The sequence below is a fragment of the Engraulis encrasicolus genome, chromosome 2 (assembly GCF_034702125.1).
Source record: "Engraulis encrasicolus isolate BLACKSEA-1 chromosome 2, IST_EnEncr_1.0, whole genome shotgun sequence".
Taxonomy (NCBI): Eukaryota; Metazoa; Chordata; class Actinopteri; order Clupeiformes; family Engraulidae; genus Engraulis; species Engraulis encrasicolus.
Window position 1 is genome coordinate 46545504 of NC_085858.1, and position 25196 is coordinate 46570699.

At 42.2% G+C, this 25196-nt stretch overlaps 3 protein-coding genes and 1 long non-coding RNA gene across 5 annotated transcripts; 1 reads left to right on the forward strand and 3 right to left on the reverse strand.

Annotated features, from left to right (window-relative positions):
• Positions 1-31: 31 nt before the first annotated feature.
• Positions 32-2640, reverse strand: LOC134439694 (uncharacterized). 2 transcript variants are annotated; one of them, XM_063189605.1, is made up of 4 exons: positions 2448-2640; positions 1990-2356; positions 1666-1903; positions 32-1477 (listed from the first exon to the last, which is right to left on the reverse strand). In XM_063189605.1, the coding sequence occupies exons 2-4, from the start codon at positions 2347-2349 to the stop codon at positions 753-755; spliced, it is 1323 nt and encodes a 440-aa protein (XP_063045675.1). In that variant the 5' UTR covers positions 2350-2356; positions 2448-2640; the 3' UTR covers positions 32-752. The 2 variants fall into 2 exon arrangements, with proteins under 2 accessions (XP_063045675.1, XP_063045683.1); XM_063189613.1 differs by lacking the exon at positions 2448-2640 and having other exon boundaries at positions 1990-2424.
• A 491-nt stretch (positions 2641-3131) lies between these two features.
• On the reverse strand, positions 3132-8687 carry elob (elongin B). Its single transcript, XM_063189756.1, has 4 exons — positions 8631-8687; positions 7444-7578; positions 6968-7076; positions 3132-5005 (listed from the first exon to the last, which is right to left on the reverse strand). Exons 1-4 carry the CDS (start codon positions 8631-8633, stop codon positions 4893-4895), a joined length of 360 nt encoding a protein of 119 aa, XP_063045826.1. The 5' UTR covers positions 8634-8687; the 3' UTR covers positions 3132-4892.
• A 128-nt stretch (positions 8688-8815) lies between these two features.
• On the reverse strand, positions 8816-25175 carry LOC134439807 (uncharacterized). The gene is made up of 11 exons (XM_063189715.1): positions 24990-25175; positions 12572-12758; positions 12454-12480; positions 12312-12361; positions 12064-12157; positions 11936-11977; positions 11545-11604; positions 11208-11441; positions 10724-10827; positions 10126-10294; positions 8816-9729 (listed from the first exon to the last, which is right to left on the reverse strand). The coding sequence occupies exons 1-11, from the start codon at positions 25049-25051 to the stop codon at positions 9115-9117; spliced, it is 1644 nt and encodes a 547-aa protein (XP_063045785.1). The 5' UTR covers positions 25052-25175; the 3' UTR covers positions 8816-9114.
• LOC134463049 (uncharacterized) lies at positions 17616-24020 on the forward strand. Its single transcript, XR_010037616.1, has 3 exons — positions 17616-17902; positions 21266-21346; positions 23362-24020. It is a non-coding gene; the product is annotated as an uncharacterized LOC134463049 (long non-coding RNA).
• Positions 25176-25196: the final 21 nt, after the last annotated feature.

Sequence of the window (25196 nt, forward strand, 5' to 3'; positions counted from 1 at the left end):
GGAACACAAAATTACCCATGTGGAACAGACCTGCTTTACTTTTGGCTTTTTATAGGTAATATTTCAGGATATCACATGTCAAAAGCTGCAGACAGATTGACAGTGAGATTATACATACTTTACTTGTCATGTATCTGTATACATAGGTTTTTCGTTTACAAACATTGTGAGGATGGGCAAGATGCTTAACAGCCAACCATGTGAACTCATTTTTTTTGACCGACAGCAGTTTCCAACACTCAGAGGTTGAACAGTGCACGGTCAGGGGTGCACACATTGTTTACTAACGGTGAACCCATGTATACAGTGTTGTAAGTATTAGTATACATTAATGAAGCTGAAACTATGTGTATTCCACTGGGTCTCTCTGATGGGCTATCTGATGTTTTTTTAAGGAGTTCCATGGGTCACAGAGTCTTGCACACAAGTGTTTGTATATTAATCAAAGACCCCCATTGTTCATAAAAAAATAAATACATTTATTTCTTGAAAACTGAGTCTGGGTATTTTTGGGCATGAACTGTGATCAAAACAAAAACAAAACAGGATGCAGTGGTTATCAGCTGCTTGAATTCTTAAACCATCACCCCAGCACCATTAACCAAACAACTCTGAAATGAGGTATTGTCAGTTGTCACTCACAGGAATTAATATTTAAAAAGTGATATTGGGCTTGGGTATTCTTTAAAAAAAAAGGCAGAAACAAACAAGGCTACAATCATTGCAGGGAGTTCAGACTCCCTTCACATGCTTTACGAGTCCAAGGCACTGTACAACTGTTGAGCAACGGTATCTCTCCATTTCAAGCCCCCCTCACCGTTGTCCCCTTCTCGCTCCAGTTCTCTCTGTCCGCCTCTCCCTGGCTGGCCTCTGCTGCCAAGGTCCCCCATGTCCAAAAACACATTGCGCAAAATGCAAGCGCTTAACACCACCTCTTTAGCTTTTTCAAAGTTCCCAATGTCGAGGTACTTGAGTCTTTGAAATTTCATCTTCAGGTCTTCCACTGCCTGGTCTAGTCGACACAAATGACTCTCCAGTGTTCTATTGAAGAGGTTCTCCCTGGGTCCTCCTCCTTGGCCTGCTGGGTAAGGGGTGAGGATCTCTTCTGTCAAGGGGTATCCAGAGCCTGCAACCAGGCAGCAGCCTGGTGGCACCATGCCGGGGTTCCTCTTGATCTTACTGCTTAGGTCCCCTGCCCACCCTTGCTCTGAGCCTCGGCTGATGTGGCAGTGGATGAAGCGTCCCTGGCTGTCACATGCCAGCTCCAGGTTCAGCCAAGAGTCCGGATGGGCCTCCTTGGTCAGGTGACTGAGGTCCAGTTCTTCGTTCTCCAAGTCCTGTTTGGGAATGGGCAGCCGAATGGGGATACGCGTGTGACCGAGAACTCCTAACACCTTCGGGAGGACACTTTGCTCCTCGGCGTCGTGCATCCCCAGCAGACTTGAGAAGGGCAGCAGATTATCAGTTATCTCTTGCCCTACAAAAAAAAGATGTGCAAAGACTTAGACATTTTCATCCATACATCCAGCACATTACAACAAGACATTCCATTCTAGATCAGCTTTTGGCACAATATATGCACCCCAAACAACTGGTAATCCTGACTCACGAGACTTGTAATAATAACCTAAACTAATACACAATAACACAATGTAAAGCTCATACCATCTGGCCAGCGTATCTGTTGTTCTTCGAGAGCATTGAGGCGTTGGCAGAAGGATGAGAATATGCGATGGATGTTGCCTTTCTCCAGGCGGAAACTGGTAGACACAGACCGATAACTGCGACGCTTGGATAGCAGCGTGAGAGAGAGGAGGACGGTGTGGGACAGTGACAAGCGCGCTCTCCCTGCAAGTCGTCTGCGATTATAGCTGCTGGCGTTCTTCAGGAGCTCAATGATGCGCTAAAAAAATAAGAACACAATTTGTTATATGGCTCTTAAATCAAAACCACTGACAATCCTTCGCGTGTATTGTGGTTGCAACAAACCTGAACTGCTGGATTTTCCTCTGCTTTCTCTGCGGACTGTCTCTGTATCTCGTGGTCGGGATCAGGCAAAATGGCAATAGCATCTGACAAATGAAATACCACTTGAGAAGGTGCCGCATCTTGTGCGTGTACCTGAAGACTCCACGCAGGTTCCTCCACCTGGGCAACTTGCAAGATCAGGGGGCTGGGCTGGGCCTGGGTTTGAGCTTGGGCTTGAGACATCAACTCGGCCTCTAGTATCTCCTCGACTGCTTTATCCAGACGTTGGTCCAGCTCACAATGTGAAAGAGGTTCCCAGTCGTACTGCATCATCTCCAGGACTGCACGGCCCGCCGACACAACACATTTGTTTTTATGCATCTCTGGTCTGCCAAAAATCAGGGTAAAGTCGTCGTCAACATGTACTGCATGACAATACGGTCGATACCAAGAAACTATTAGACAGAAGTTAGACTCACCCTGAATTGTCAAAAACGGCCGTCGAAATAATACAATATGCAATGTATGCTACTGCGATACAAGTTCAGTAAACTGTTTATCACAGGCGGTCACACAACCGCGTATACAAGTCAGAACATAATTGTTCATTTGAGTTGAAATGATACGCGTGTTACTTGTTTTCCTTTCTGCTGGAGGGTTTCTTCTTCTTCGCTAGTGTAGCCAAACAAATAACGCTGCAGTGCCCCCAACCGGCATGGCATAAAGAATATGATCCGCACTACCCTGCAGGGTAGGCCTACTGTACAGACCTCTTACAATAGCCTACCTCCATGGTACAGACCATCGATTTGGTGCAGAAAACCTAGTAAGGCGTTTTTTCTGGCCTGGGAACCTATTTCTATATTATGTAGTATTATCACCAACACTGACACAAAAATGATTTACTCAAGTTAGCTTGCCAGCTCCACCACAATAATGGGGCAAAGTTCTCATCTCTTGCATGACCTTTGTAAAAAGTTAATATCTTCATATAAGCATATGGCACAATTACAAGTGTCCGTTTGGCATTGTTGGCAATACAGTGTTGTTTGGTCTTGCTCATAGTACATTAACAATTTACTAAACATTGATTTCTCACGTTTGTCATACAAGAAGAGATTCTGCTTTTGATAAAAAATAACAAAAATACAAATGGGTTGTAAAAAAGTGTATTTTTTTTTTATTTCAACCTTGACAATTACACAGTTTCATGTTTCATTCATAATTACATCTCTCTTCATAATTTAAAAGCAATTGTTCCATGTTGAACCATTTTTCAGTACTCAAAAGAAATTGGTCCAACACTGACTTCCATCATTGAAAGACCCCACTGATCTCGGAAGGCTCTCTGTCAGGAGTTCTGTCACAACTAAAACATTCAGTGGTTTGGTACAAGTAGTAGGCCTGCATAACTGATACAAAAGCTAGTATACATCAGTCCCTCTGAAATTATGAAACCCCCCCCCCCAACACACACCCAAATCAGAGCAACAAAGAGAGAACTTTTAACATGTTAACTTCCCCTTTGGTTTTCCATATAAAACAGCCAGATGCTGAAAGGGCAAACTGAGGCTTAAAACAACTCGGACTCACTCAAATCAAACCCAGACCCAGAGAAAAAGGACTTAGGCACAGAAACAAATGTAAAGTAACAAAACGAGAGCAAGACATGTGGGGAATATGTACATTGAAATGCTGTGATTTCTTCAGGCTTGAAAACACATATGAGAGCACGATTTTCTGTACAATGATTGAGTTATTTTTTGTATAATTTTACTCTTGCATCCCAGATGAGACATGGTTACATCACAAAGTCAAAAATAACACATTAATAATAATAACGTCAATACGTTCATTAAAGTGAAGTGCACACATAGACGTGAAACCAACACACAAAAAAATAACTACCCTCAAACAGCACACCTAACCACACAGGCGCGCACGCACGCACACACACACGGTGGAAAAGAAACAAAAATTTGGATCCACCAAGAGATCCATACCCAAACTATTCCAACTGCGAGGTACAGCGCTCGTCTTCAGCCCTGACTCCTCCCCCCTCTGGAAGATTGACATCAGTGCAGCCAATGGGAGCGTTCCTGAAAGGGCAACGCATAAGCAAACAAGAAACACCTAAGCAAGGGCCATTTCCCAATGTCTAGCGATGTGTCCTTCCACGTGTATCAGACATCGTAATCACGCCCAGTGATTGGATACTCTTTGATGAACTCTGCGGAGTATCCAATCACTTGGCGTGACTTATTAGGCTGACACACTTCCAAGGATCATACACTTGACATTGGGAAATTGTGACTGTCTGAAACAGGCGGTGAAAGGTGAATAAGCCGGGAGGACCGGTCATCGGGAGTTTGTTAAGGAGAATAAGCGGGGAGGACAGAGCAGTGGGAGTTTGTTAAGGAGAATAGGCCAGGAGGACTGGTCATCGGGAGTTTGTTAAGGAGAATAGGCCAGGAGGACCGGTCATCAGGAGTTTGTTAAGGAGAATATGCCAGGAGGACCGGTCATCAGGAGTTTGTTAAGGAGAATAGGCGGGGAGGACAGAGCAGTGGGAGTTTTTTAAGGAGAATACGCGGGGAGGACAGAGCAGTGGGAGTTTGTAAAGATACTGCCGGCATGGCATGATGCCACTGGGATGTAACAGTTATAAATAATAATCATAAAAAAGTCAAATTCACCACACGCAATAACTAATTGTTAGTGAGAAAATCATTTGTCGCTCAGTAAAAAAAACAAAGAAAGAAAGAAACAAACAAGAAAATGAAACTTAATCAAAATTAAATAAAGACTTACAAATCACACAAACAAGCTTTTCCTCCCTCCCTCCCTCTCTCTCTCTCTTTCTCTCCCTCCCTCCCTCTCATTCTGCCACGAGTTGGCTGGCGTGGCGTGGTGTGGTGCGGCCATCACTGTACAGCCTGCTCGTTGGCAGCGCTGCTGGAGTCTTGGGGCTTCATGACGTCGGGCAGCTCGGGAGGGCTGGAGAACGACTCCACCCTCAGAGGCTCAAACGACTCATCTTACAGAGACAGGAAACAGGACATGAGACAGAAGGAAACACAATACATACTGTACTGTACTCCACAAGACACCAGTTCAATGACACAATGCATTTCTGAGGAAGAGAATAAATACAAATAGCGTTATAAAAAGGGGGTATTTACACAATACAATACAATACAACCTGCATTTATGTAGCGCAATATCACAACTAAAGTTGTCTCAAAGCGCTTTCAAAATACACATACACTTCCCCACATTCACACACCAGCTCTGGAGGCTACAGCACGGCGCCAATTGTCTGGGGTTTGTGTCAGAAAGTGCAACATACACACATGCACACACACAACACAATAACAATATCCCTTGAGAAAGATGATTGTGGAAGTATTCGTAACATAGCGTAATTTCACAACATCAAGACCTAGCCAACTAGCACAGAATTTATGGGTAATTCAAGAGGGCAGAAGAACGATTCCACCCTCAAGAGCCTCAAACAACTTAGAGGAGACATGATACAAGACACAATCCATACTGTAGTGTAGTATAACATATTTTTGGGTAGTTAAAGGGACAGTTTGGTCAATTTCAACATGCAGTTGTAATGCTCACACTACCCTGGACTTGTCAGTGCCTGAGATTTTTTTTTCTTCTTCTTCAGCCGTTTCCGAGATCCAGGTCATTGTAATGGGGGCAGCTCTTTGTTTACATTTCAAAAAAACATTTGTATTTATTCCCAAAAACATCCAAAAGGTTATAAAACATCAGCACACAACTAGCAAACAGCAGTACCTTTTGGGAAAATATTTGGAGTTGGCCTATGTTTCATTTTTAAAAAATGTAAATAAACGCTGCCCCCATTAGAATTGCTCATATCTCGGAAAGGGCTGAGCCGAAAAATGTGGCATCACCAGGTACTGACAAGTCAAGGGTAGCGTGAGCAATACAACTGCATGTTGAAATTGACCAAACTGTCCCTTTAAAGAGGGGCTCAAATGACTCATCCTACCTAGAGCACATGGGAGATGGGACACGAGGTAAACACTAGTTCTTATAGAAAACGTAGTCGCAATTGGATAATTGGTTTTCTTCTACGTTGTGACAAAACAAGTCGTTCAATCAGGAAACCGTAGTAAAACGCTGCAGTGGTTGAACATGCCCATGAACTGAACACAGGAAGTCTAGCCAGAGAAAATCTATTAATATTGTACAATAAAATAATACATTTAACGCTGTAAACAGAAATAAAATAAATCCTTTTATAAGAAAGTTTTATTTCCTTGTATGTCAATAAATAATTAGATATGTATGTCCCTGAAACTGTATGCTGGCTAGTGACTCTGTGGCAGAAGTATGTGAGGACACGGGGGCTCTTCACGCGTCTCCACACATGACAAAGACAGAAGAAAGCAAAGTATACTTCAGTACATTAGACAAGAAGTTGCCTGGTTAACACCAGACAGACAATCTCACAAGTGGGAAAGTCTTTAGGCTACCTGTGGGATATCTCGTAGGACAATTGTTCATGGCCGTTTATTGGGCATTATATAGGCGTCATTTGGCATCTACATAGCCAATAGTGTCAGTTGTATTTACAGTATCTATTCGTGTCAGCTGTATCTATTCTATACTGCAGTCATCGCCTCTCAACCCCTCCCCGCTCCCTAATTTGAGCCCAAGATCTGGAACCCTTGGTGAGGGATGGAATCCATACTGTCTTTCAGGACGGAGTGATTGTGCAAAGCAGCATGGGTCTTCCCAGGCTAGACAAGAAGCACCAACTTGTGTGCCTTTGGGTCATCTCAGCAGTGTAACAGAACCGAATTCTAGAGATCATTCCGAGACCGAGACAAAGGCCACCTTTCTCAACCTCGTCTTCTTGACCTTATACAATAATCTCTCCTCTCTCACTAAACTGTAAGCCACTAAAGTGAATGAGTTTGCTGAAGGAAATGCAGAGGTCAAAAAGGCATGAACTCACCACTGACAGAGAAAGCCAGTCCGACAGTGCCTGGGGCCTGGGGCCTAGCGGTCTGGTTTGTGAATCCACAATCTCCAAGAGTCTTACTGTCATCCAGCAACACATCATCCTTGGCAGAGAGAATACAATGGGTTAGCACCCAGTGCATGAAACTGTTGTGGTACAACGTGGTGGTGGTGGTGTGTGTGGTGTGTGTGTGTGTTGTCAAGACAGAACAGTAAGGAAGGGATCAGTGTGGGTCTTTAACCAGCCATTCATATCATGGGGTTCAGAAACGCCAATGTCATTCCGGATGACTTTATAAGTTACAGAACAAAGATACTGAGAGTACGAACTACCACAATTAAATGTAGGCACTTTTAGTAGGCATGGTTCCATCTGCACTTGTTTTGTGACATTCTCTTCGTATGAGCAAGACAACCCACAGCAGCAGCAGCAGATGACATCTATGTGAAACTACTGCAATGCAGAACTACCTTATACAATCTCTGTTCCTCTGGAGCTCGTTTCAGAATGCCTTCGACGATCCGTTTTAGTTCATAAACAGTGGTGGACTCTTTGGCATCTGTGAAAATTGCCGTCTTGTGACGTCTGATCATAAGGAACACGTCCTAGTGGGAAGAGAAACACAAGTTCCGTTAATTAACGTGGCTTTGGCTCTGGCTCACTTAGAATAACAAAAATGGATGCATTGCAAGTAGGCTTAAGAGACAGTATTCTGGCGAAACATGTAATTAATGTTTGACTATAGTGTAAAAGAAAAAGGGGACAACTGAGTCCTGTAAAATCCTGCGAAGTGGGACTGTGACAGCTGCTGTGTGCGACACCTCAAATAACTTCAAAGATCAGCTGTCACCGCAAGCAGTTGGTTGGTTCAGGTTTACTTCGTCCTAAGCAACGTTGATCCAATACACTGGTCATTGCATGCTGATACTCAGCGTTCATTATTTAGGTGCCAGTTTAATAATAATAAAAAAAACTATTCTTTTTTACCAGTAGGCAAGTTCAGCCCTTCCATTTCGATCAAGATATATGATTACTGAATAGCATACACGATGACTTTTCCAATGTACGCATTGTTCCCCTTCTTCTAATGTGCCGCCTATGATGACAACAATTTGGAACACACCTTTCCACTGTCTTTTTATTTTACGATTGGTTAGCATTAATACTATCCACCAGTGCCCACCACATACCATGCGCCATACACCAACAAATAGACTACAACAAATAGCAACGCAGCTAGGTTGAGGCAAACAATTGTCAACCGCAGTCATCCCCACAATGCTCAGTGTCCATGTACTCGCCACAGTTATGATGTTCACCACATTTCAACTTATAACCAGAACCGATGAACAGAATATTCATTTGACCCGTCAATACAACAAATCATTTGCAGTGTCAACGGGGGGAAAAAACGATTTTCACCGTGCTATTGCTCAGCCGGCTAGTAGTTAGAGCAGCCTGACAAGTCAACGTTAGCTTGAATGGCTAAACACATTGCGAAACAAAGGGATGTGTTTTCTGGGCTACCAGCTTCAAAAAGATTTCACTGGTACGCCACAACCTTAATGTTAGATCCTAGCGTAGAACATGATAATGACAACATAAACAGAAATGTGCTAGGACAGAAATGTGACAGTTTGTCATCCTTCGCACTCACCATTTCCTTCAGTCGTTTGTGTCGTTCTACCAAACTATCCCACAGTGCACCGCGGGTCATCTATGTTTGCGTTTTGCTCAGCTGTGGGTTGCTGTGATAGGCTGCTCCACAGAAATACAGTAAAAAGATTCATTTCCCATTTTTTATTTATTTTTATTATTAACAACTGTGACTGTTCGAAAAAAAAAAAAACACTAAATATATGTATTTTTTTGTTGTTGTTGTTGCATAAAGTTAGGACAAACAGTAGGCTAGCCTACTTTTCATGAAAAACAAACTGAAAACAAACAATCAAAAACAGAACATTAAAATCTTGAAATTGGCAACAATTCAATCTCAATAATAACTACTAATATAGGCCAACTTTTCTTTTCAAACTTGCACAACAAGAACTTAATGAACAACAGCTTTTTGATCCTGTATTTCACGCACACATCACTCTCACAGGCCTGATATCAGTCAGGGGGTACTGATGCACACCTCATTAGGTGGCCAATATTGCAGTCAGTGATCCATCTCCACTCCCCTTGATAAGGACAGCCAAGTTGACAAAAGATGGCTTAGGTGCTATGAGTAGATTTTCAGTCCTTTTAGTTTGAGGTTTGAGTTTGGGTTTTTTGCCCTTCTTTGTTTTCTGGGCTGCTTTCCGCAGAGCCTTCCGAGACGGAGGTCCATGTTCTTCCACAACATTTTCCCACCACCGGGGCCGCGACCTGGCAGTCCTACTGCTCCTCTTCAACCACTTCTCCTCCTCAACCACCTGTTTATTGCCCTCAACCGCAGGGACCCTCTTCGCCTTCTTTTCAACAGTCTTAACTACCGGTACTGTGTCTTCTACTGGAGCTGCATGGCTGTTCTCTGCGAGGAAGTCCCTCATTGCCCTCTCCCTCTCCTCCCTGAGGACCATGCAGGGGGAGCAGGTGTAGCCGTCCTCCTCACCCGCTAGTCGCCGCCTCTCGTACTCCTGGATGTCTGCAGGCTGGCTGATCTGGCTCCAATGAAGGCACTCCTCACACTGCACGTCCACCACGCGTAGAGGGGCCACCTCGGGCTCCTTCAGGATGAATGTGCAGTTGGTGACATCCCCCCCATCCTTCACCTGAAGAGAGAGAGAGACAGAGAGAGAGAGAGAGAGAGAGAGAGAGAGAGAGAGAGAGAGAGAGAGATTTCGTTCCTCGATGATGGCTGTTACAAACTCAACCTGAAAGCACAAATACATTGTAGGAGTTTTATATTTATAGGAGCAGGAGTTTGAGTTGTCACGATGTGACTAATACATTTACACATTAAACGTTAAACGCTACAATGAGATTTAGTTTTGAGACCTGGTGGCACTAAGGCCAACTTCGGGCAACCATGGTTGTCTGCATCAATAAAAACCCTTCATTTAATCTGTATTGATAAAACAAAAATGACAACTGGTTTCAACCCACACTTGGTTGTCACCATGAAAGGAGTCCCATTGTGTGACCAATTGAGGTTTAGTTTTGCTCACCACAAACTGCCGTGGTTCCTTCACGAACGGCGCAGCGTCTTTGCTTCGGTGGAGGGAGAGAGGCCTCTGGCGGGTGACTGGGTTCACGCTGCAGCACATGCGGTACGCCGCGGCGGTGAGTCGCACATCCCAATCATCCTGGTGCACCTCCGTTAGCTCAAAAACCATCCTGCTCAGGCAAGATCACACAAGAAATAAACTATCACGAGTCACCGCACACATTTTTTGTGTGCTTTTGTACTGGTTTGTCATTATTTTTGGGTATGTGATTGTGAAAAAAGGTGAATCTTTTGGTGTATATTACATCATTGAATAGAATGTTGGAGAAGCATTTTTTGTTTACATCAAGTTCAAGTTCAAGAAGTTTATTGCCATGTCAACATAGTCGATAGGAATTTGTTGTGGCACATCCCCAACATCAAATCGAATCAAATACATACAAAAGACAAGACAAACTACAGCAGAGCACATACAGAAAATTTAAATATGGGCAGACATAAACATAAACAACAAGATGCCTTCACAAACTGTACAATAGGAAGACGTGGGAAATTAATTGTGAGGAAAGATTATGTGAGGGGGTGATCATGACACTTACTTGTCAACGAGCGCCTTTGTGGTTCTAAACATAGAGCCCATCTGACAGTAGGGGACTATGTAGGTGGCTTCCCGCCCCACCAGCTTACACAGGGCACTGTTTACCTGCCATGTGCAGACACAATGCCATCAAGAAATACATACTGTGTTTCTCACCACAAAGTTGGCATCTACTTCAGTGCATGGTTGATCGTCACCTTTATATTACATCACACTTAGCGACTTACATTAATTTACTGGGTAGTGGTGACAGTCCCTGAAGAAATGTGGGATTAGGTGCCTTGCTCAAGGGCCCTTCAGCCATGCATAGAGGTGTAGGGAGAGGTAAGGGTGGAATTTGAACCTGCAATCCACTGAACTTAAGTCCACCTTCAAACCATTAGTCTATGGCTGACCAACCTACGTTAAACATAGCATTAAAAAAAATATTTAAGCTCCAGCAACCTATCAGGTATTAAAAAAGTGCAGCAATGGCAAGGACTTACTTCATGCACGCACTCTGGGGCCATCCTACAGAGGAACCCATAAGGGTAGCCAGTGCCAGTCATTAGGCCATAGATGCTCTGGGCAATCTCCTCTCCACTGCACGTCTCCATAGGGAACAGTTCCACCCATTTGGAGTAGAAGTCCAGCACGGTCAGGACAAACCTGCGCTGTCTTCGAGTGGCCGGCAGAGGCCCGATCACCTCCACACCCAGCCACTCCCACCTGCCTTTGATCTGGGAGGCAATGGGGGGACTGAGTGATCTTCTTGATGGTTTTGCATGAGCACTCATGAGAGGACATTTTTTAAATTTTGTTCAGGTATTTTTTGAAACATACCTTAATGGCTCGTTTGGGAACGAACAGAAGTCCTTGTCTCCGGAGGCTCTCTAAGGGAATCTGACAACATATGACATATGATGTTAGAGCTGAATGAACACATTTAAACGGTAGAGGAGGGTCTTAGCTTTTAAATGCATTTCGTGTTTTTATGTGCTTCGGAGGCTGAGATATATAGGTTTTTATAGGCTGAGTGCATTTTTTCCCAAAAAAGGTGTTAGGCATTTAGCAGGCATTTCTGCAAGTGCCTTGGGCTAAAATGGGTTAAGATACTGGGGAAACTGAGGATGCCGGATTGTTGTTGCAACACAAGTAGATGTGTGTCATGTACAGTACATTGATTATTCTGGACACAGTATCAGTTCATGTCTTGTCTTGATGTGGCACTTACCCCCTCTCCATTTTGTCCGCTGTCTTTTTCCCATGGAATACACTATCCATAAAAATAGCATAAAATGACTCCAGATGACCTCTATAATATCACAATAATTATGTAACAGTATTTTGCATGTTACCTACCAGCGGTTTACAGTAGTCATCATTAAACGCAAGTGGATGCCATGGCAGTTGACTCAAGTCAATCTCTGGCAATTTAGGTTTAGGCATAGGCTGCCTGAAAACACAAAATTACAATGAAAATGAATACACATCATAATCATCAGTCATCCTCACCATTAATATTAATCATATTATACACTTTATAAAATGTAATTAATCAAGGAATGTTTGTCAGAAGACAGATTTTAAAAGCACAATGAGGCACTTACAATTTTTCCAATTGATTGCTGCCATACTCAATGTTCCGTAGCTCAGGAAACTAGAATAAATTCATTTCAGACAGTTTCAGATTAATTTCAGTTGATCTCCACCATTCACCAACATATATTTATCCCAGTACAATCTACTTACTAAAGTTACTTTCCTGTGCTTTCGTTCCTGAAATAAAAGCAAAAGGTAGGTGATGGATGCAAGTTTCAAGATGGAAGTTCTATTTAGTAACAACAACATCATAAGATCATAGACTAACCTTGCTGTGAAGATGTTTGGGGAAATTAAAAATTGTGGGCACTGCATTCCAAGTTAATCGACGACCATTAAAGTAGCGGCTTTCAAAATGAGCGGAGCACAGTCGAGCATTTGGCGATGGGTCCCAGTTCTCCCACCTGGTCGCCCTAATCCATTCTTTCCTACGCTTTACATCTTTTTTGGGGAAACTGCAAAAGTAAATACACAAAAATGAATGACATTGCTAAAGATGTAGCATGGGTTCTGCCTAGACAGCATAGATAGGCCTAGTAATAACAGGGTTGCCGACTCCTCTCACGCATCTGGTGTGACACTCTCTCTTTCAGTCTTAAAGGATCAGTCCACCCTTTTTTGATGTTCACATATTTGCAGTATTTCCGAGTATTATTCATGAATGTGCATATCATTTTTCTTCACAGTGTTTTCATTACTTTGATTTATTGGTATCAGAATTATTAGCAATGCTTAGCCTAATCACTGGAAGTAAATGGAACCATTAGCATCAAGCCACAAGTGATCACTGGACGGGGTTAAAGAGTCGTTTTGTACTCTGAATTTTACATTTATTTTCAAGTGATATTTGATGATGTTTTGCTTAGTACCATAGACTTGCAGTGCTACGTTAAACTAGGCAATGCAAACACGTAGAGAAACTAGAAATGCACCCAGAGAGTGCAGACCTCCTCCAAGGAAGCTGTTTGATAGAACATTTGACTATGTTCATTTAAGTCTTTCTGCCTTAGAAACAGGAATGTCAATATTCGCCCTGTCCTGCAATTCAATTTGCGGTCACTAGGGGATTTCTAGGCTAGCAATGGTGAAGAATCTTTCAAAAAAAAAAAAAATCCTGGTTCCAGTTCGTGATCCGGATCACCACCAAAATTTAACCACTTGTTCCTTTGGTCATTTCCAACAACTCCTATGTATTCTCATATTTTACCAGGGCTTAACTGCACATGAGCAATTTCTTGAAATAAGGTGCACTGTTCCTTCAATCTGATGTTCTCACACTTTAAAGCAATCTCATGCTAGATCCTTTTTACTGTGTTGAATATTTTTTTTTCTCTTTCGATAATTTCCAAATCCATTCTATAAATTCTGCCCATCCTAAATAAAACGGTGGAGTATGCGGAGTGGAGAACAGCTATACGAACATTTGTAGGCAGTGATGGGTAAGAGGGTGGTCATGGGTAAGCGGTTAGGGTGTCAGACTTGTAGCCCAAAGGTTGCCGGTTCAACTCCCGTATCGCCAGGTTGTTGGGGGGGGTAATCAACCAGTGCTGTCACCCATCCTCCTCCATGACTGAGGTACCCTGAGCATGGTACCGTCCCGCCGCACTACTCCCCAGGGGGACCATTGAGGATTGACCCCTTGAACGGGTGAGGCATAAATGCAATTTCGTTGTGTGCAGTGTTCACTTGTGTGCTGTGGAGTGCTGGGTCCCAATGACAATGGGAGTTGGAGTTACTATCAGTAACTGATTGGACCACAGCTGAGTGTCTACTACCTCTCTGACTGTTGATTCGCTGTAAACATCTTGTCATTGCATCAGTTAAGGCTAAGCCGAAATTTGATTGGTAACGTGGCGCCAGAGAGTTTCTGGAAAGGACGAGAGAAAGCCGAAAACTTTTTCAGATGGTACGGCACATGGAGGTAGTGTTAGACCTGGAGAGAGTGAAAAAGTCTAGCCCCCAGTCATTTCAATGGGAAATGCTAGGCTAGTGAATTCAGCCAAAATTGAACACATTTTTCAGCTTCCAAAATGGAGTTTCATGGAGCTCATTTCCGGGACCAGTTTACTCAGCCAATTACGTGCCACGTTACTGACTGACGTAAGGTTGACCAGAAAGCTATATGGAAGACGGGCATTGGATGCATGGAGGTATTATAAGGTGCCCAACCACAGACTTATATAGGTCTGTGTGCCCAACCCTAAACTCGTGCATGTGCTGAGAGCAATGGCGCACCCACCAATCATCATGAGCGAAGTGGACCCGGATATGATGTGAATTTGTGAAAATGGCGACGAGGAAGTGCCTTGCTAATCGGCGAAGCTAACCAGCAAAATTCTGACCCCCTGTTACGGCACACTAGGGTGGTGTTCTGGAGCGAGCCCAGAGCCAGTCAGTGGGTGGATTCCAATATCCATACTCCCTTCCTCCCTTGCCTTCTCGTGGCCAGAGAAATTAGAACACAGGGAGAAGGCTCAGTCTCATTGGTTCCCATTGTAGCCAGTTAGCTTTGCATGCATACTGCAGTAACGAGCGTAGGCCAGTCCTTCATGTGGGAAAATGTATGGAATGGAAAGGGGAACCCTAATACATTGCTACTGCCATTTCCAGTCACAAATATTATCAACAAAACATTCCTGGTAAGCACTATGACTGTTGTTTAACAATAGGCTGTATTGACAAATCGTTCAGGTGTGTAGTTTTACAGCAGGTTAGAAGATTTCAACCTGTACTCGCTAGCATCGTGCTAATGTTTATGGGTTTGGCCCCATAAAAATTGAGCTTTGTGACCCAGTATATAATAATCTAGTGGCGCAAAATAATCGAAACGCTACTCAAATGGGGTCTTATTATTTCTAGCTTCGAACTTAATATTAATATTTCAGGACAAAAAAATGTAAAAAATCAAAAAAATTATAATGGTAAAAAACTCCATTGACACCCATTCATTTTGCACTGTCCCGTGGTTAGGGTTAGCCAGTTGTGGCTAGTAGCAAGTTCCGTGAGTGAACAGCCCCTGACGTGGCCTCGTGATGACGTCACCGACAACAGCATTGTATTACAATATCTCCCAAAAGCTGATTTTTTATGTTATTTTCTCATATGCAAACAGTATGAATGAAGAATAGTCCCCCAAAAATTGTTGTGGCTAAGCTGACAACGAAATGTGAGGCACGAATACCAGCCATTACCCTCAAGTAGGCGTTTCAGCGTTTCAACCGAAACCGACTTAAACATGCCTTCATACATTAATGAATTCTTTTGCGAAATCAGTCATAAGACTGCATAGTGTTTTCATTCTAAATTGGTAATATCTTCAATTTATGTGGGTTGTATGTAATGTATGCATGCATGCATGTGCGTCTGTACATAGGCCTGTGTCCTCTGTTTTCGTCAGTCATGCAATAGTCTTGTGATGTGATGTTATGTGTATGTCCTGTCTTAAACGAGTTTTGCTCAGGGATGCAAAATTAATTTCAGTGTAAACTGACGATAAAGTATAACCGTAACACAAACCAAGTAGGGAGTCCACATATTGGAATCCACCCAGAGTAAGTGGGATCCTATGGAGCTCCGCCATTTGCCTGGGTCTCACTGACCCTTGTATATTTCTACTCAACCTGTGAGCTCAGGGTTATTCATAGCCCCTTTTACATTACATTACAATACATTAGCCCAGTGGTTTTCAAAGTGGGGGCCGGGGACCCCTGGGGGGGGCCGCGAAGAGGGGCTAGGGGGGGGGGGGGGGGGGGCATGTCAGGATGGCAGGAAAATATAGCACAACAATAAATCAAATAATTGAATAAACTGCAACAAATTAAAACAAAAACGAGCTAAACAATATTCCTATTCCTTTTCAATGATATTATTCTATATCCCAGTGGGACACTGCCTCACAGGCCTTCTATTGTTGTGAAAGGGGGTACACAGAAAAAAACAGTGTGACGCAACCCGTGTAAGAGGGGTCTTGACTGGAATCTACCGGTATATGGGGGGCCTTGACATGGTAAAGTTTGGGAACCCCTGCATTAGCCTACATTACGCTTAGCCAACACTTTTTACACTAACTCAAATTGGCATCTGCACTTATTGTTCTTTATATTTCCTGTGCTGTGCATTATGCATCTACACATGTTGCATGCAATATGTCTTCGATTCTTCGATTCGATTTTGATCAAAGCATCTGAACATGTAAATAAATGTGATCATGTCACCACATTCAAGGTGGTGGTAATAATTTTCTTAAATAAAAAAAGAGAGAGATCACAAGCCAAATTTGTGAAAATAGAGATGATAGATATTTGTGAAAATGTGTTTTGTGCTCTTCAGGTGAATTCCAAGTGTAACCAAAATGATTTAGAGAAAATAAAAATGGTATAGCCTGTAGTCACATGTGACAGTCACATACATTCTGTCTAAAGTACTTACTTATATGTCCTAACTATTGTTTTTATGGTTTTTGAATAAGTTTACAAGCATGCATTTTTACAAGTTTGGCAGTAAGATGAGCCATTCGAGATGGGGTAATTTGAGTCACTTATGGTGGAGATCACGTGACCAGATAGTTTCACAATGAGTGAGTTTACGCACGTTTCAGCCAACTCCAACAAAACTCTGAAGGCCCACAAGGTGTATTCTTTGGCATAGTACTGTTTTGTATTTGGACTGTTTGTTATAATCAGTACAGCCCTTACGGAAGGAAAATATACTGCAATATACTACAATTTATACTGCAATACATTAGAAAATATCTAGTGTTGCACCGATACCATTTTTAGCCCCGATACCGATACCCGATACCTGATTGTGCAGTATCGGCCGATACCGATACCATACCGATACTACTCTGTTCGAAATGTATATACAATATATAAATGAAAAGTTATATAGGCTACTACTTGGATGTAACATCATTGCTATTATGGCTTTGTCAGGCTGCTGCCTACTCCAGTAGAACTTTTTATACTTTTTAAATACCTATGATATAAAATAACTAAGATCAAGGCTCCGTTTAACTGTCATACTAGCATCTGTAAATGGTATCGTGCCCTATTTGTTGGTATCGGCCGATACCGATACCACCACTTTAGTGCAGTATCGGGGCCCCGGCCGATACTGGTATCGGTATCGGTGCAACACTAGAAAATATATCACAATATATCACAAACACGCTCATATATTTGAAAATATATAGCAATATATTATTGAACAACATATTACTATATATTGATCCATATATTTTAAAATATATGGCTGGCAAAACAAAACTGTATTCCACTATTCGGTCTGTATTTCTTGAAGTTTTTAGTTCAGCAAGCACATTTTGCACGACATTGGACATTTACTCGACATTATAAAGTCATTTTAGGTGGACCATATATGGCCATATATAATAATATATTGATCAATATACAGGAGTCTCTGATTGAATCATCTCAGCTCTCATATCACGTATGACGCGCCTACGTCACGTCGTCACAACCTGAAGCTAAAGTGGCGAGAGAGCCGTCTCGGCTCGAGCGCGGTCCGGATTGTAGCTCCACACAGTCGCCAGCCAGACTCCCCACCACAGTGACACAAACCAACCAGCCGCCTCGAGGTAAGTTATAAAGAGAAGTTTGTTAATTTGTTCACATAAATATACAAGCATATAGTCTGAAACGTCTACAGTGGTTGATGTGCAAAGTTCAGGGTGTCCGCGGTGTCTAAAAAAGTCTAAAATTACACATTATCCATTTTAGGCCTAAAAAAGTCTAAAATATAGGGATTTTTTGCACTTTGGTCTAAAATTGAGTTTGAGTAATTTAAGACCTACGTTTCAATGCAAAATATCGACAAAGGATTAATGTTTATTTCTTTTGTTTCGCTTTGTTTTTACGTCCTTCTCCACGCCGCAGTTTTTTTCTGTTATTTTGGCAGTTATGGTCTGTGTAGTTCTACATGACATGTTGCTGTGTGAAACGTACAATAATAAAACTACAGATGTGATACGGAAATGTACTGCAGCTCCTCCTCCCCTTCCACCTCGCAGTCTGACTTACCAGCCCACGTTAGTGGTGTTATATCTAGACATTGTTAATATCTATTGTTGTAAAAACGATATTAATGGCGTTGCGTTGGCCATACATTAGATAACTAGGCTACTTGACTGTCTTAAACACCTGGAAGAAGTTAACTAATGAGGGAAGTCAGTCACACCACCTCATTGAAAAAGAACGCATTTCTATTTGGAAGGAAAGGTGTAGATTTAAAACAGAAGACACATGTGACAGTGCAAAACCAGGGAATATGTCAGCAGTGTGAATCGTTTCAGGTAAGAAGTGATTTTTAGTTCTTGCGGTGGTGATGGAGTAGGCAGTGTTGGCCGTGGCTTAGCAGTCTAGCGTAGTTGTTAGCCTCAAAGTTGGCGAAGCTTGATTGTGTCTGTGCGAGCGAAAGAGAGTAGCCACGGTGTGTGTGTGGCTAATCTGAAATTATGAGCGAGTTAACAGTCTAATTCGAATGGAAGTGCCTTTGTTGTAGGCCTATTCTGTTTGATGGCCTGGTATTTTGTACTGGTTCTGTGGTGGCAATTTGTAAACTGGTGGGCATGTGGGCTGTTACGGTCATGTCCACGCACAAAAGTTTTGTGTGTGCTGTCACATGCACTTCTCATTAGCTCTAGGTCCGTCAATGTTTGAAAGACCTCAGGAGTCAAAGCACATGCAACACAGAATGGATAAGATGCTATGTCGATGGTTGATTTAGTTGTTATAACCCCGTTTTGCGGTTTCTTTGCCTGCAGCTTCTGAATTGATCACCATTTAGCTTCACGTTATGCTGCTTGAAAAACCGTCTCTGAATATGTTAAGCCTACGTCTAGATCAAACGTGCGCTAGATTTTGAATACCGTAGCCAGCTGCGCATTACACCGACTCTCGCGCCGTGGCAGAATCTTTCTCGCGTCGCGCTCTCTTGAGCTGTCATGCAGGTTACAGCCTCGCTTGCGTGAGACCTCGTACAACAACCCCTAAAACGAATAGGAAGGCATGAATCTTTGGATTGAGTGGCAAGGGCTGAGTTGGTCAACATTTCAAACTATTTTGTTATTAGTATTAACTACCATAAGACGTTCTCTTGGACACCTCCAATAGGTGAAACAAATAAACGTCATTTTATGGCAGTAGTGGTGTTAGCTCATGTTCTGTTCTTCTATCTTGGTTAGGTCCTCTTGATATAGCTGTGTTGCTTGCACATATGGCATTCTTATTCTAAACCTCAGTCAGTGCAATGTAAATTGTGAAAGCGAGCATTGCACCTTCTCACTGGTCATTTATGATCAGATCTATTTATGCTTAATATGCACTATTGCATTCATTCAGATGCACAGTTGTGTGTGTGTGTGTGTGTGTGTGTGTGTGTGTGTGTGTGTGTGTGTGTGTGTGTGTGTGTGTGTGTGTGTGTGTGTGTGCAGGGCTACTGACGGCTTTTACCGGGCCCGGGACTAAATCATCTGAAAGGGCCCCCTCTCAATAAATACAATACAATTGGGTCCCAATTCTGGGGGCCCTCTTTCTCAGGGCCCGGGTCAACTGTCCCCTTTGTCTCCCCTGTCGGCTTCTGTGTGTTTTGTGTGTGCGTTTTGTGTGTGTGTGTGTGTGTGTGTGCGCGCGCGCGCGCGCGCGCGTCAATTGACCACAATCTGGCTTTATTTCATTTTTTAATACTCCGCGAAGGTCTAAAATTTTGCCCATGATGGTCTAAAAAAGTCTAAAATTTCACTTGTTAAAACCTGCAGACACCCTGAAAGTTTAGCCAAGTGGTTATCGAAGTTGGATGTTTGTTCATTTTTTCCCCCAAGGACTAGAAATACGTTATTTTTTTTGAATTTCCCGCGCTACCAAGCTGTTGTACTACTAGCGATATTTGCGTTGTCGAAATGGTGTGTAGTTCTCATTGACAGTAGGTATAGTTCTACACATCTTGAAAACGTAAACGTAATACTTGGGTCGATATTATATGGTTGTAGTGGTCAATTTCAGGTGAGCCCACTTTATTTGGCTTGTCAGAGAACGTTAGCAACATCTATCTGGCTAATACTGCTGAGCCCCAACGTCAGCCTAGAAAGCCAGGCCTCAGTTAATTAGCCGCCTAGCTTACTCGGCTAACGCAAGGGAATCAAAGCAGAAGTGAAGTGCGACAAGATCTAAATGCACATCGCTAACTTGCTTAAAAATGGGCACTACAGTATAGTAAAATGAGGCAATATCCTGCATTATTTTTGGTAAAGCATAGCTGTTGCTGCTTCGGTTTTCCCATTGTGGTAACATCAATAGGTTTTTTTGAGTAACTTGCTCACGAACTAACTGCACTGTCCCGTTCTTGTAGAGCTATTGTTAGAGGTTAACGAAGCCTTGTCGTCAAATTAGTGAATTTCAAAACGGTAGCCTACACGTCGTTGTCTTCAGCTACTCTGTGATAGTTCGGAGTTTGCTTTGCTCACAGCAATTGCATTCATTGAGTCATGTTGGTGTTCATGTTTACTCTTAAACGAATGCGCGAGTCATTCTTGTTCATCGGAATTCATTCTCGCCAGTTACATACATGAGTTTAAGTCTTCCTTCGCTTCATCATCTTCATAAAAGAGTGCCTTCGTGCCAAGAACAGACGTGCAACTGTTAACGATGCTGGCTGCTGCGATTTCAATGTCTTGTGTCTTCCCTGTTGTCGGGACGAGACACAGAGTACCACTACGACGCTCTGCGACTGCGAGCTAGAATGCTGTAGTTCCACCAGTCTACCGAACTTCTAGTTTGTCTTTGCCCCCCCCCCCCCCCCCCCCCCTCCCCTCCCCCCCAGATTTAGCTCACAATTCTGACAATGATATAGAAGTGATGAGCTTGGTGGGTATCCTTGTGCCTATTTAAGGTTAAGTGTGTGAGTGAATGTTAATTTTCTGTTGCTCTTTTAACTTTTTTTGCAGAGGTTGCTGAAGAGGTATGCAGCGATGGTCTGGAGGAAAAAATAGTCACATGGACTGGTGTGCATTCCAGTACTTGAAATGGTAAGCGATACTGTGCCTTTACTATGCTCACTCACTGGTGATCATGCACTAAATGGGGAATACATCTATCTGAACTTTGGGAGGAGGTTCAGACTCCCTTGGTGCAAATATAATCGTTTCAAAAAATCCTTTATACCTCATTCAATCAAGCTACTGAATAAACCGGGAATAAGAGAGATTGAGTGGGACAAAATGGACCTCTGCAGCTAGTGTTGGTACTGCTGGTGGGGATGGAAGCTAGGGTAAAAGTTGGGAGGGGGATATGTAGACATGAATGTATCCCTGTTTTTATTATTTTTATGTTAATTATGGAATGGATGTAACCTAGTTATTTATTGCAGGGTGAAGTTGTGGTTGGTTGTAGGATGGTGTGTGTGTGTGTGTGTGTGTGGGGGGGGGGTACTGAGCTGTGTGTGTGTGCGGTGTCTGGGGGGGGGGGGGGTGTCTGGACTGGATGGGTCAGGGGCAGTGGGTTAGGACATCCAGATTTAGAGTTTACTTGAGCTACATTATTAACTGCACATTGAATGTGTGAAACTTGCTGATGTAACATGTTACATTCAAGGGTTCATTGGGCTAAATGTGGTTAAAATCATTGACCTGGGTTTACAAAGCTGGGCAATGTTGGGCACTTGTTTCAGACTATTGAAAGGAAGGAGTATGAGAATGTAACACAATGCTTAACATGACAAATAAAACCCTTCATGAACCAACTGTGTATTTGGCCCCAAACTAGTAGCATACCCTATAAGTTTCAACTGCACATTGGTCAAACACAATTTCAGCGTTCTGTGCACCTGTTCCATTTTTTCTAACCAGAAGTACACTTGTTACATTACATTTAGCTGACACTTTAATCCAGAGTGACTTGAGCATGAACTACTATTTGGCGGCAAATCACTGCTGAAAACCTGGGTCTGTGAAGGAGGGGAATGGACTTACTTTTCATTGTAGGTGGTGTGGTGTTTTATACTCCCTCTTGCCCTCTGGCTTTTCACTTGCTATGTGGACTCTGTATGAGCATTGGTAGTCAGTCAAGAGACAAAATAAATGTTTCCCAAATCATTTACAGGACTTTGGTCCATATATTCTCGCTAGCTTAGCAACATTCTTCCTCTGAGGATATGTAAAACAAAACAAAAAATGAATAATAAGATATTTTACACACCCAGGTCAACAATTTTAAGTGTTACCCCTAAATAGTTGCCTGCCCTTTTAAAGATGCACTGTTTAGGATTGTTCCCAGATTAAGTTAGTTATTGTGACTATGCTGCTCATTGAAACTACTACTACCTAATGTACTGCACAGCCATGGAGAAGATTCATCTTTCATGATTGAATGGTGTAATATTCCCAGCCATAGTGAATACTCTGTCTGAAATTGATGGTTATGGTAAGCATGTAAGCAGGTGGGGGTTGGGCGTGTCGAGCAATGTTGCCATTGAAACCCAAGTTTTTGTTTGTCCAGTTAAATAGTTGGTGTAAAGGGCAGAATGAATCCTCGTGCATTTCCTCCCGACAATTATATGTTCTCATATACTGTTTTATGGACATGCATGGCTCTGCTGTCAAGTGTTTACCTACAAGTACAATGTTGTAACATAACTCCATGAAATAACTTTCATTTGAAACCTCTCCCACTTGCTACCGCTTCATGGGACAAAGTTCAGTTTTAGTTACAATCCAGTTCCACATATTCCAGGTGACCTGTTTTTACCTGTCCAATTCAGCCTGGTGATTCGATGGTGGAATGATCACATGGTTGAATTAGACAGGTAAAACAAGGCCATTTGGAATGTGTGGCCCTAGATTGTAACTGAAACTGAACTTTTTCCCATCACTACGTTTCATTAGCATATCTTTCACCCGAGCCCAACTTTCCCGCCCGCTCGCCTCGCTTGTCTACGTCACCAGCCTCTGCTTCCTTGTCGCTTCCCAACGGAAAAAGAAATGGAACGTCTCGCCTGCACAATGGGTTAGAGAGTTAACATTCTTTTTTTACTTTACTTTTGCAGATGCTGTTGCTCAGGCACATCCAGGTGCGAGGATGGGGGAGATCCGGATGTCGCTAAATAAAAGAATCTGTGAACTGCTTCACCAAGAGAAAAAGAAGTCCATGGACAGGCCTATGAGCCCTCTTGTTGACCTTGAGTGACTGAGGCTGCGGGCGGTCTGCCCCTGAATTCACCTTCACTTTCACTTTTTTTTTTTTTTTTAAATATATCTGAAGGTGTGTGTGTGTGTGTGTGTGTGTGTGTGTGCGCGCGGGTGTGTGTGTGTGGGCGCGGGCACGCGTATGTGTTTGTGTGTGTGCGCGTGTGTGTGCACGCGTGCATGTGTGCCAGTGCAATTATGTGAGGTGTTTCGCTTACCGGCCACAGCCACAGTTTTTTGTTTTGTTTTGTTTTTGTTTTATTTTTATTTTTTTATTATTTTTTTAGAATATTTCTGCATTTACATTAAGTACAAGTTACTGGCCAAAGTGGGAGACTGAAATTGTTACTGGCCACAGGCAAGTTTCACCAGCATTTGGCCTGTTGGCCGGTGTCGTTGTCAAGTCGTGGTTTGTGTGCGTTTCCCTGCCTGTCTGCCCCTCTGTCTCTGCATGTGTGAGCGGTGGTGTTAAAGGGTCGGTTGGTTTCATGTTTTTAATAAACCAATGTCAACAGTTGAATGAATTGAATTGATGTTTGGTCATTGTTGTAATTACATTACTTCATAAATGCCTTGTATAAAGTATGTTACAGTATATTGTGTAGTGTAATGCAATACATAAGTCAATATATGATTTAATTAATAAGCCATATACTATGGGATATAATCCAATATATGCAACAGTATACTTTACAGTATAATGCAATACATAAATCAATATATGATTCATCAATAAGCCATATATTATGGGATATAATTCAATATATGCAGTAATATACTGTACAGTATAATGCAATACATTAATCGATATATGATTCATTAATAAGCCATATATTATGGGGTATAATTCCATATATGCAGTAATATACAGTACAGTATAATGCAATACATTATTCAATATATGATTCATCAGTAAGCCATATATTATGGGGTATAATTCAATATATGCAGTAATATACTGTACAGTATAATGCAATACATAAATCAATATATGATTCATCAATAAGCCATATACTATGGGATATAATTCCATATATCCAACAATATATTTCACAGTATAATGCAATACATAAGTCAATATACGAAAACGGCAATAATGTCTATATTCTCGTATACCGCAAAATATATCACTTTATATTGTGCAATATACTGCTGTACAATATAAAATGATATATTGGCAAACAATATATTGTAGTATATTATAATATATTTTCATTTAATATATTCACAAATATATTTTCCTTCCGTAGCTGCCTGAGATGTTTGCTTTGCTCATCTTGCCCCATGCATGGGAGCCACTTCACTATTTTTCCTTCTAGTAAAAAATATCAATTACAGTTTGATGTAATATAGTACCAGGACCCTTTGAAATTACGACATGAAGATTTGAAACAAATACGCCTAAGTTTAACACTTACTTAGCTCTGTTACGAAAAATACAAAAATGGCGCTCTCTAGCTATGTGTGGTGCATCATTTTGGCCAATCACCTGTAAAATGAGAGATCTCCTCCGCGATTCTTGCAATTATAAGCGCTACAGCTTCCAACCATGCTTCAGTCATGTGTTAACGCTGACGGTGTGGTGCGATAAGGAATATTTCATTTCTTCACCTCTTTCATAAATTCAAGTCGCAAGCTACTTGCACGCATGTAAACAAACTACTAGCCGTACTCCCAGCAGTACGCGCCCTCCTGT

Bases quoted from the DNA above. Each gene is read 5' to 3' on its own strand.
- LOC134439694 (XM_063189605.1), bottom strand. From the start codon at position 2,349: ATGCATAAAAACAAATGTGTTGTGTCGGCGGGCCGTGCAGTCCTGGAG. The intron at 1,904-1,989 runs GTTTGTTGCAAC...TTATTTTTTTAG, and splicing joins AGGAAAATCCAGCAGTTCAG to CGCATCATTGAGCTCCTGAA. The intron at 1,478-1,665 runs GTATGAGCTTTA...TTTTTTTTGTAG, and splicing joins ACAGATACGCTGGCCAGATG to GGCAAGAGATAACTGATAAT.
- LOC134439807 (XM_063189715.1), bottom strand. From the start codon at position 25,051: ATGGTTGGAAGCTGTAGCGCTTATAATTGCAAGAATCGCGGAGGAGAT. The intron at 11,978-12,063 runs GTAGGTAACATG...TTTTATGGATAG, and splicing joins ATGACTACTGTAAACCGCTG to TGTATTCCATGGGAAAAAGA. The intron at 9,730-10,125 runs GTGAGCAAAACT...CTCTCTCTTCAG, and splicing joins AGGAACCACGGCAGTTTGTG to GTGAAGGATGGGGGGGATGT.
- elob (XM_063189756.1), bottom strand. The intron at 7,077-7,443 runs GTAGTTCTGCAT...CTCTCTGCCAAG, and splicing joins AGGAACAGAGATTGTATAAG to GATGATGTGTTGCTGGATGA. The intron at 5,006-6,967 runs GTGAGTTCATGC...TGTCTCTGTAAG, and splicing joins ACTGGCTTTCTCTGTCAGTG to ATGAGTCGTTTGAGCCTCTG.